Source organism: Mchenga conophoros, linkage group LG5 (genome assembly GCF_057382185.1).
Source record: "Mchenga conophoros isolate Kocher_MC1m ecotype Shallow Benthic linkage group LG5, M_conophoros_male_GT1.1, whole genome shotgun sequence".
Classification (NCBI taxonomy): Eukaryota; Metazoa; Chordata; class Actinopteri; order Cichliformes; family Cichlidae; genus Mchenga; species Mchenga conophoros.
In genome coordinates this window covers 24,531,332-24,542,166 of record NC_140530.1, presented here as the reverse complement: position 1 = coordinate 24,542,166, position 10,835 = coordinate 24,531,332, and the positions used below count along the sequence as shown (strand labels likewise).

General features: G+C 36.8%; 2 protein-coding genes across 2 annotated transcripts; both read right to left on the bottom strand.

Annotated features, from left to right (window-relative positions):
- Positions 1–360: 360 nt before the first annotated feature.
- On the bottom strand, positions 361–5,470 carry arl8ba (ADP-ribosylation factor-like 8Ba). The gene is made up of 7 exons (XM_085274458.1): positions 5,222–5,470; positions 2,246–2,326; positions 2,083–2,156; positions 1,894–1,987; positions 1,697–1,764; positions 1,202–1,272; positions 361–1,107 (listed from the first exon to the last, which is right to left on the bottom strand). Exons 1-7 carry the CDS (start codon positions 5,342–5,344, stop codon positions 1,058–1,060), a joined length of 561 nt encoding a protein of 186 aa, XP_085130584.1. The 5' UTR covers positions 5,345–5,470; the 3' UTR covers positions 361–1,057.
- Positions 5,471–5,887: 417 nt separating this feature from the next.
- Positions 5,888–10,178, bottom strand: LOC146574632 (tumor necrosis factor receptor superfamily member 3-like). Its single transcript, XM_085275589.1, has 7 exons — positions 9,881–10,178; positions 9,563–9,685; positions 9,336–9,467; positions 8,731–8,839; positions 8,572–8,642; positions 8,304–8,426; positions 5,888–6,778 (listed from the first exon to the last, which is right to left on the bottom strand). Exons 1-7 carry the CDS (start codon positions 10,008–10,010, stop codon positions 6,642–6,644), a joined length of 825 nt encoding a protein of 274 aa, XP_085131715.1. The 5' UTR covers positions 10,011–10,178; the 3' UTR covers positions 5,888–6,641.
- Between the last annotated feature and the right edge of the window lie 657 nt (positions 10,179–10,835).

The window sequence follows — 10,835 nt, the reverse complement described above, 5'->3', positions numbered from 1 at the left end:
TAGTACTTCATATAAAAGAGCATATTAATGTTTTCCCCCACCCCCATACAGTGACTGTTGTTTTGATGAGTACATTCTGTTCAACTAGGTAGAATATCAAACCAAAGGACAAGAGAAAAACAAAAAAAACAGTGTTTAAATTAAAAAGCATGCCTTTTTTTATTCTAGAATACATTGAAGTGGTGTTTTTATGATGTTACTGTAGGCACACCTTGCATGCTGCTTTGCTTCAGAGAAGAGACACTGCACAAGGCACTTTAAATCCTGCCTCTCTCTCAGCTTTGAGGCAGCACAAAAGGACATTGTTCCACTGAGGGTAATTACAAATAGAGGCCAATATGAACCACACAACCCCATACAGTGTTGCTTTTAGTACATTCAGAACTTTAAATAGAATCATATATTCATACACACACATCCCATTTCAGTAAAAATCATACTAGCTTGATATTTTTTACAGATCTGCTTCAACTGACTTGCTTAAATGCGCATTTTCTAAAACAACTGGCACATCTTTGAAAGGAGAAAACCTGATCAAGGGAAGGCTGACAGTCAAGATGATCACAGAGCCGAGCTAGGCAGAAAGAGGAAAACCTGCGTGTTCACATCAGCCGTTTCTAAGCATCATACCTGACTGTCTGAAGAACCTCATCATACTGTGAGATCTGTTGAACTGAATAAACCCTCCTAGAAGAAGGTGATGTTACACCAACAAGGGTAACAAGCTACCTGGCAGCATCAACTGTGTAATGCCTGAAGACACAAAAAGGTAGCTTAAAAATAGTTTCTCACTCCTAATTAAAGTACAGCTTTACAAGATGTATAATGCCAATTTCTTTCTTAAAGTTCGGTACCAGAATTGTTGTAGTGCATTGTTGGGATTTGTTTAAGAATATAAAAAAAAAGGTAAAATGCAAAAAAAAAAAAAGTCACACAAGCAAAACAGTGCAGCACGGTGAAGTGCAGGTGAGGATACGACTGTACATCATTGCAGAGTGATGAGGGTGTGACATGACGGTAACAGGGCAATAACAGCTGGAAAACAACTTGGGTTTTTTCAGCTCCTGCGTGACTTTGAGTGCTGGATGAGCCACTGAAGTGTGATATCTGCAAATAAATGCATAAATAGAAATATGCAGGGTCAGATTTAGTACTGCAACAAAGAAATCAAACGATTGTAAGAAATAATGCCACAACTTACCAATGTTGTCTTTCTCTTTGCAGGAAATAGAGTAACAGCATATCTCCCTGTCCTGTATAGCTGACAGATTCCTAGAAAGGTAAAGAATAGTTATTTATATATAACCAATCCCTACATTTTAAGACAATTTAATTTAAAGTAAAGGTACATAGAGCAGATTTATTCCCCTTTCACCAGTCAGCCATACAAGCCCTGCAATGGCCCTAAAAGAAACCCAGGGGGCGTCCACACCACAGTTTGAAAATGACAGCGTTAAAGTAGTACTAGTAAGAGTCTCAGCACATTTTTGACAACTTGACAGGAGAGGAAACCAGTAAGATTACAGCTGGATATAAATAAAGACAGTTCCCCTTTACCAAGAGATATACATGAGAAAAGCATCCTAACGGTTCTTTAAAAAACAAAACGAGATGAAAAACTGCGAACACGTCTGATATTAAGAACCTACAATGCACTGATGAAAAGTTGAAATGCCTTCAAGATTTTTCCACTTACATTTTCTCAATGAGCTGCTTCTCGTCTAGTGCAGTGGGGAGATCCCTTTTGTTACCCAGTACCAAAACCTAAAAAAGGGCAGGTTAAATTTGAACTCTGAAACTCCAGTGGAGTAATCCAGAGAAGTCACACACAGATCTCTGTTACTGCTTCTGAAATCACACAAATATCTAAATTGGTTTAAGTGGAACACTTACGGGAATTCCTTGCAACTGAGGTTTGTCTAATAAATTATGAAGCTCATTTCTCGATGCCTCCACCTTTTCTCGATCTGCAGCGTCAACCATGTACCTTGACAAGATCAAAATCAAAATTAGTCATCATTTAACAACAATAGTGTTTGTTTTATGAAACAAAAGGTATGAAAGGCAGTCGGGGATACTCACACGATTGCATTAACTCCCCGACAGTAACGCTCCCACATGCTCCTGAACCTCGGCTGCCCTCCTATATCCCAGATCTACAGAATTAAGACCAAACCTTTAGATAACTTTTCCTAAAACCACTCTGGGGATGGGTTTTGTTTTACCAGTTAGATTAAAACTGAACCTTGATCGTGACATTTCCTTTAGTGACCTTCCTCATGTTGAACCCGACTGTAGGAATCATATCTTCACTGAAATGCCCAGACTGAAAGGAAAGACAAGTTTATCATTTATTAAAAGAAAAAAAAAAAACAGTAATTTCAAATGCACATTTTACAACATCTGCACTATATAACCAAGTATAACAGCGCAACTGGTCACTCACATATATACTGCATGTGTGCTGCACTGATTAACTTCCTTAAAAAAACAGGAGTCATATACATTAAGCTGTGTGCTTATAAGAAATGCATAGCAACATGCTGCATGGAAATACACGCTGCGGATTACAAATTAAGTGGCAGTTCTAAGAAACGTTTATAAGTTTTTACATTTAAACTTCAAGTGACCTTTAACAAGCAATTTATAACTTATGGTAGCTTATGAAAGCGTGACTGACATAACGGCATCCTAAGGTAAAACCACAGCTTTAATGTTTAACGTTTGTTTTTGATTCATTCATGAGGAATAATCCAATCATAAAAGTGTTTTCACTGAGTCTTTATTGCAAAGGAGGAAGGGACTATAAAAAGTAAAACATTCAAAGTTGACTCTAATTTGAGTATCATAAAAGGAAAAAAATAAACAGAGTGAATCATTTTATTGAAATGACAATAAAATAAAACGTTTAGGTTTTTTGTGATTGGCCTTTTGTTAATGCTTTGTGTAAACTGCAGTGGAAAGAAAATGTGTTTGTGTATGAAAAATCAGTGGAATTTCCCTTTTAAGTTCACAAGCTGCAGATATCCTTCTCCATGCTTCGTGAACCTGCACTGCCGGGTGCACGAACATTTCACAGCACATGACTCGCCAGAGTCACCTGACAAAGCTAAGTGGAAATGAGTGAACGGTCTTATGACTGAGAAAGGCGGAACCACCCCTGCATAACTACTCATGAACTCTATTGTTAGTGTCTGGTAGGGTATTTTTTTCATTTACTCAGCGTAAAGGAAGGGGAAGAGTACGTTCCAACCCCAAAAACCTTGATATCACCAGATAAGTGTGGGCACCAAAGAAAATTTCTATAGAGATGTCGTCTTCTTCGCAGTAAATGCCTGATAAAAATCTGTTTTTTTCAGCACGCATATAACCTCAGCACAATTCAGTGTTTCTTTTAAGTGTTTCAACTGTGCAAGTCGGAGTCTTTAGAAAGAATTACTTTCACTTTAACCTAATTTAATAAATATATTCTTTAAAAAAAAAAAAAAAATTTTCACAACTTCCAGTAGCCTGAGTGTTTGCGTAACAAAAAGGACCAACACATAAATATACAATGTATAAAACTGAGCTCACATAATAGTAGAATACCAATGTTGAATTAGTGGCCGTAGCAAATAAATGATTGAGAATTTTTTTGAAAGCAGAGGTTATACATCATCAATACACTGACTATCACCTAGTAAAACTGATTAAAAACATAAAAATACACCAGCCAGAAACCAGAATGCCAAGGTTTAGCAGAGGAAGTGCATACTTGTTTTTAACTCTGGCAGCGTAGATAAACATCTCAAGTGCACAAATGTTTTTAAAGAGCTTCCTCTAACATCCCGGCAACATATCTCTTTGAAAATTGATTACTCATCCATACTTTTGATAGCAACTGTTACATAAACACACACAAGATGCACATTAGACAAAAGTACAGAATGAATCCTGACTGATCTGAAGCTATTTCGTTTTAAGACGAAAGGCTGCACCAATCAGACCTTGCCTACACCAGATACATTTAATCTGATTGGTTATCTGACAGCTGATGGAGTAAAAGGCATGCCTGCCATCTGTTGCCACCCTCACTAGGGCCCCATATGTGAAACTAAAACAACCAAAGGTTAGGGGAAAAAAAGAAAGAAACCCATTTTAGCAATAATAAGGCAACCTGGATTGCCCCACCAGTCTTTGAGAAATAACTGCAAAGTTACATGAGAAACCAACACCCCTACCAAGAAGCTACAATCTGCTGTTGTGTTTTTGTGTCTTTTTTACATAAGTGCAAAAATGTCTTCTCCTTTTGTTTACGTGTGCTTGACTTAAGTGCAGTGTTAATCTAGTCCTTTTTTTAGATGTGTCATGGAAATCTGACACTGCTTTATAATCTCACATTTAAGCATTAATGCTACAGAAACTGAGAAGCTGACTTTTATAAATACAAGAAAATAAATATAAAAAATAAAGAAGATAACCCACCCAGACTCTGTTAGTTGTCCTCATGATTTTGGAAACCAGTCGTGCCAAAAAGTGATTTGTGTGTTTATGTTTTTATGTGCAACATATTTGCTTATATTGGTAAAAAGGTTGGAGTCGGGATCATTTTCAAAGGGGTTATTTATTTAAAAGGAAGAAGAAGAAGAAGAAGAAGAAATTACCTGTAGAATATGTTATGTTATAGATGAAATAAATATATGAAATAAAAAAGTTATTGTGGTACATTTTTCACTGCCCAATTCATTTACATTAGTTTAAACACTCGCAATTATTTTTTGGCAGATGATCTCCTTTGACAGGACACCTGTATAACACTGGTACAGGGGACCTGTACTACAATGACACATAAGTGATCGTTCCAGTTTGGCTGCACCGCTGTCAACAGTTACTGTCAGCGTGTTATTACGTTAACTTCCAGGTAACTAAAGCACTCCAGACAGCTTTTAACTCCTTCGTGTAAAACTATGTCAAATACTGCTTTTGAGCTTTGGAGTTTAGACCATAACACTGCATCCTAGTAGCCGGTAAGTTGCAAAACTAAACAGCTAAATATAAAACAGCAACTCCTCTTGACTGCGGTGTGTGTTATGGATGCTGGCTCCACCAACAGAGCAAAGCACACCCCAGAGAACCGGACAGTGTTTAGCCCACTTCTAGCTTAGTAACCTCTATGCAATTATGCGAGTTAAGGCTGTTAGCCGTATCCTAGCAAGGCGGCTAGTAGCAGCTGGAGACTTACAGCGATCACGTTTACAAATGTTGTTTTCCCCGAGTACTGCAGGCCGACCAGCGTCAACTCCATCTCCTCCTTCCAAAACAGAGACTTGATCCAGTCCAAAAGCCGGTTTATTAGTGCAAGCATCTTGAGGTCGGTGGTCAGCGCTCCCCTGATGGTGGTACCTGTTTCGTCTCCCTCCCTGTCAGATGTGCCGTTTTTCCAGTGGGGAAGCGAAGAGGGACAAAAGCAGCTGTCATATGACCGATCAGCCAAAACGTGCTCATCAGCGCCTCCGCAGGGACGCAGAAGAAGTGCACCCTTTGTGTAACGCCCACTGTTTGCGTTCTTTTTGTCAATAAGAACTTTTTATGAACAAAAAAACAACAGTCACACGTTTATTATAGCATATCCCGGCCTGCACGTCACAGCAACACTACAACAACCACTGCCACTGAAGGTGAGACATTGAATAATGTCACTTTTATATATATATATATATATATATATATATATATATATATATATATATATATATATATATATATATATATATATATATATATATATATATATATATATATATATATATATATATGCAATATGAAAATGAAGAACTATGATAACATATATTAAATAAATTATCTTAAAAACTAGAAACACAATTCACAACTCTAGTATTGCAGCATGATAACAGAAAAAATATATAAAAAATAATTAATATTTATAAAACAGTCATTATGCAGTTACAAAAGAAATATATATTCATAAAAGAAACAAACATGTGCTGTTGCAATTAATAGATATCCAGTTGGAGCTTGACTGTTAAAGACAGCTTTTGACAAACTTTAACAATGTTTTAAAAAGCAGTTCTTGTAACGACAAAATGTGTGCAGATTTTTCATTAATCATATAATAGATCAACAAAGGAAAAATGACTAAAACCATTTAATTTATTCTGATTACAATTTATCTGTTTTGCTATACTACAGAAACAAAATAAACCAACCAGATTTGTTTTCGTTTGTAGAATTTCTTTAACTCTACCTACCTAAAACATTCCCAACAGTGTGTTTATTTGCAGTATAATAAGCATAAAAAACTTGTGTAGCTCATCTGTAACTCATGCCAGAAGGGCACAAACTGCAAGGCCCACCTCAGGGACGAACACATGTGTTACAGACCAAACTGTAATACCCCTGAATATTCAGCAAGAAATCATCTATTTCAAGTATAGACTTGAGATAAACTCATTACCACATCAAAGTGAGGTTTTAAATATGAATCCATACATATGTGTTTCTGCTTAAGTCATGCTAAAGATCAAAAGGAATCATCAAGTCTGTTCTACAAATGTTTTTCACTTTCCCTTCTAGATCCTGTGCACTGACGTCAAGCAAGATAATTTTTAGCATACTGGCTGTAATTGAACAGAGTTATAATATCATCTTAAAATAATGCTTTCTAGATCACAAATGTCACTGTCCTTGGATCCATCCTGGACAAACTGAAGCCCGCTCTCTTCCTTTGGTAGGTGAAAGTCACTGATGTTAGTAGGAACAGCCAGCATGGGTTTGTGGTCTAAAGCAGGGAGAGAATTATTACCATCAATGATTTAGTTGAAATATGACATTATTTCCTCGCTGCACACCTACGCATTCGATAATAAACATCACACATTTCATTGCTGCCACCCCCATTTTCCACTTCACTTCCACTTCATTTTTCATTTTCCAAGTCACAGGAGTTTTCTGATTTGATCACCAAAATGCAAAATTTTAGGCGAACAAAGGCAGATTTATTGTAAACATTTCACTCCTGTGAAATAGAAACATCAGAGAGGAGTCGATCCAAAGGAGAAGGTGTTGCTGCACGTAAAAACAATTGTTCATTAGTGACTTTCCATGTAACTAAAGTATAATACACTGAGCTCCATCCATTGCCTTACAGATGTTCTATAGTGCAATTTGTTTTAAACAAATAAGTGGCATAACCTTAATCACTTTTCATAGTGAGAAATGGGAGCAAGATAAGCAGACTTTGACGTTTTTGACAGAAGGACATCATGGCTAGAGTTTGACTATCCATCAGCTTTGTAACTGTATTAAAGGTTTTATCACAATATGCTCAACTTTTTTTCAAAAAAGTTATGTGACTTTTAAGACTAACCTTTAATTATTATTAACTTAATGAGAGGTTTGGTTATTTTAATATTCCCAAACCAGACTTAAAACATGTCCAGCTTAATTTAGGGGTTTTTTGCCCTGTAGTGGACACCATGCACACAAGGGTTTGAATGTCTTTAATGTAAGACACAACTCATCTATCCATCCATCCATCCATCCATTTTTCCTCTTGCTTATCCAAGAAGTGGGCACAGCTAACAGATATATTTATAAAAACTTCCCACTTTATAAACTACATTAATGCAACTGTTAATTTGTGCTACAGAATTTTTGTATTTATGTGTTTGACTAAATCTGCCTTAGAGGATTTCTAAAAAGAAGAAGAAGAAAAGGAGTGTCACATGTGCACAATTTAACTGAGTACATCCTGATTCTGCTCTTATAGGCTATCAGATTATATTCCAATGTAAATCAATATTTTTTCAGTAAACTGGCATATATATAGTACAGTGATGATCATAATATCACTATAGCATGATGTTCACTACAGTTGCATTTTCACTCCTGTCAAAGATGTTGTGAACTTGTGAGAAGTGTCCCTCTGGACAGACTTTGCAGGCAAATATTATAGTGTCCAGTAATTGACTACTATAGTAGTTGTAGTGCATTAAAGTTCTATAGCCAACTGCCACCGTGGGAATTTAGATGAGTCCTTTTATCTGATGATCTGCATTTGAATCTTTTTTTTCTACTGTTGATACGTCACAAAAATATATGAAAATAATTCTGGGAAGTTCCCCTTATGATGGTATTTTTTAAAAAGAGCAGTAGCAGTGATATTTAGGTTGAGTCACATCAATTTCTTCTGTTAATGAATACTTATTTTGATTGTTTAAATGCCACATGTGGTTTTCGGAAGGAAATCTGCCCATGCCAGTGATTCCACTTTGACATACTGATATGATTTTCCATGAACTTACTTGCTGTGTGAATCCTTAGGTACTTTATACATGTGTAGGACATGAACAGAAAGAGGCTGAGAGACAGCAAAATGACACTAATGCCAAGGATCACATGAATGAAGTCTCCACTGTCTTTGGGCCCTGGTGAAAAGTCAAATCATAGTTAAGTTTCTTGATTGCAGCATATTGTCACTATGTTCTGTTGTCGTGTATCACAAGTGTTACATGCTGAGCAATCAACAAATTACAGCCTGTGTCAATAAAATGTGTGAATATGTGTACATACCGGGTCTGTCACAAATTGAGTCGTGTGTCCTGTTCCCTGGAAACCTTTCAGGAAACCCCAGCACGCTGCACCTGTTTAGCACAAAGCTTTTACATCACTGGCATGTTCACAACTTCTTTTACTTATCACTGCGGCAGAAGCTGTTTAAATCGATCTTACTGTGTCAGTGGTTTGCAGTCATTCGTTTGCACATCGAAATATTGTTTTTCGCCACATATGGCTTCACACTGATACGAATATTCTATCACCCTTGCATTCGAGGAGACGACTGGAACAAAAGAAAGAAATACTATTTCAGTAAACATGAAATATACTTTGGGGGGGACATTTGTGGTTATAGGGTGACAGATTTTGTCAGCTTTGGAGATCCTGTGATTTATCGTCAGTTTCTGCCGTGATGTCAGTCATGAGTCTAGTGATGAGGTTTTATGAGTATATATCTGATGACATATAGTAAGGACTGCAGCTTAAGACAAAAGGGAACTGAGCATTCACTCTTTGCTAAACACTCTTGACATTATGAACAGCTCCTCCTTCACCTGATCAGTAGGCTCAGGTTGAACAGCAGATGTGGAATAAAATTACAAATTAAAAAAAATTCTTTCACATGGATCTTTTTTAATCATGTAATAATAAACATGTCTTGACTTTTAAGGGATTAGTCTAAATATCCACAATTACACAGATGCAATAGTCAAACCAGTGTTTGTGGCAGGATATATATTTTACTCGTAGCTGTAAAAACTCAAAATGTCCATTCTTACCTGTCCTTTTTGGTTTCTCTCCTGTGACGCATTTGTCTTTCACACAAGTCGAACAGATGCTGTTGGAGCACAGGAAACCAGCGGCACAACTACAGGTTGCATTTGTGGTTGATGTACATTTCACAGCATAATCTGTAGACAGACAAGAATTGAAACCACTGAATTCAACACAATATTGCATCTTTTGCTAGTTCTGGTAAATGCCTTCTCAGCTTCTCTCAACTTACGCTGACATGTCTGACATTTTTCACATCTGTCAAAGAGGTTGGGAAGTTGTGAGAAATGTCCGTCTGGACAGGCTTTGCAGGCAGTTTGTTGTCTGTCAGAGCAAAACTCTTCTACATAAGTGCCTTTAAAACCAGGAAAAAGTTAAAATCAGCGACTTTCAGTATTTTTCAGTATTCTTGAACGAAAAAGTTCAGCTTAAACACATAATCTGATCATTACATCAAACAGATCACTACTGTAATAATTAGATCAAACTAATCAAAACATTAGATTGAAAGACACTCATCTGATTTTTAAAAAAGTTTGTTTTTTTTTACCTGGGGGACACTTGTTACAACACCGTCCACTCATCTGAGTCTGTTGATCACCGCAGCTTTTAACGCATCCTATAGTCCAAAAGGCCACAAATAATGCTATAAGTGCCATGGAGAGGTTCAAGTGAATCATTGTGTCCAGTGCTCTGTGTGCGCTTACAGGTTTTTATATCGGTGGCTGACGTCAGCATGACAGAGAGTGTGACTGTGTAGTCAGGAAGTGAAAGACCACTAGTAAATATAGATCACTTCACGAACACGCTAAACTGAAAAGAAATTTGCTTAGTTCAACTTTTTTTTAACTGCTGTAAATTTACCAGATTACTTGCTATTATATTTTATTTTATTGTACAATTGAACTGGATAAAGCTGTACTTCTAAGCTTATCTACAGTGAAGCTGTTGGATTTATCCAAAGCAGACAACATTTAATGCTTGTTGTCACCTCTAATATAAATCTTTCATCTAAGAGACTTTCCTTTAAAAGCATGTGTTGGAGGAGCTTGTTTTCGAACACATGCAAGAACGTCTCAAACACTCCTGAAATAATGTCACACTCTCACAAATGACAGGTGACAAATTTCATGTGACAGCCTCTTTGTGTTTATGACAGCTTCTTTCCTAGATTCCACTCCTCTGTGGTGCTCACTATGGCTGTACAATAGGTATACCTGTGTATTAGGTATACCTGTTAAATAGCTTGATGATGCAAATATCTAATCAGCCAATTAAACGGCAGCAACTCAATTTTGATACATAGACATGGTCAAGAAAACCTGGTGAAGTTCAAATCAAGCACCAGAATGTGTGAGAAAGGTCATTTAACTGACTTTGAACCTGAAATAGTTTTCGGAGCCTGACGGGTTGATCTGGGTATTTCAGAAACTTCTGATCTGCTGGGATTTTCCACACAACCATTTATAGGGTTGACAAATTTACAACCAAATTAAGAGCAACTC

What these genes read in the sequence shown, in the direction of transcription:
- arl8ba (XM_085274458.1), bottom strand. Translation starts at nt 5,344, where the DNA reads ATGCTTGCACTAATAAACCGGCTTTTGGACTGGATCAAGTCTCTGTTT. An exon ending in CTCAGTTGCAAGGAATTCCC is followed by an intron (nt 1,765 to 1,893) that starts GTAAGTGTTCCA and finishes GCCCTTTTTTAG; the next exon opens with GTTTTGGTACTGGGTAACAA. An exon ending in CAAAGAGAAAGACAACATTG is followed by an intron (nt 1,108 to 1,201) that starts GTAAGTTGTGGC and finishes ATTTATTTGCAG; the next exon opens with ATATCACACTTCAGTGGCTC.
- LOC146574632 (XM_085275589.1), bottom strand. Translation starts at nt 10,010, where the DNA reads ATGATTCACTTGAACCTCTCCATGGCACTTATAGCATTATTTGTGGCC. An exon ending in TTGTAACAAGTGTCCCCCAG is followed by an intron (nt 9,686 to 9,880) that starts GTAAAAAAAAAC and finishes CTGGTTTTAAAG; the next exon opens with GCACTTATGTAGAAGAGTTT. An exon ending in CTCAATTTGTGACAGACCCG is followed by an intron (nt 8,427 to 8,571) that starts GTATGTACACAT and finishes ACTTTTCACCAG; the next exon opens with GGCCCAAAGACAGTGGAGAC.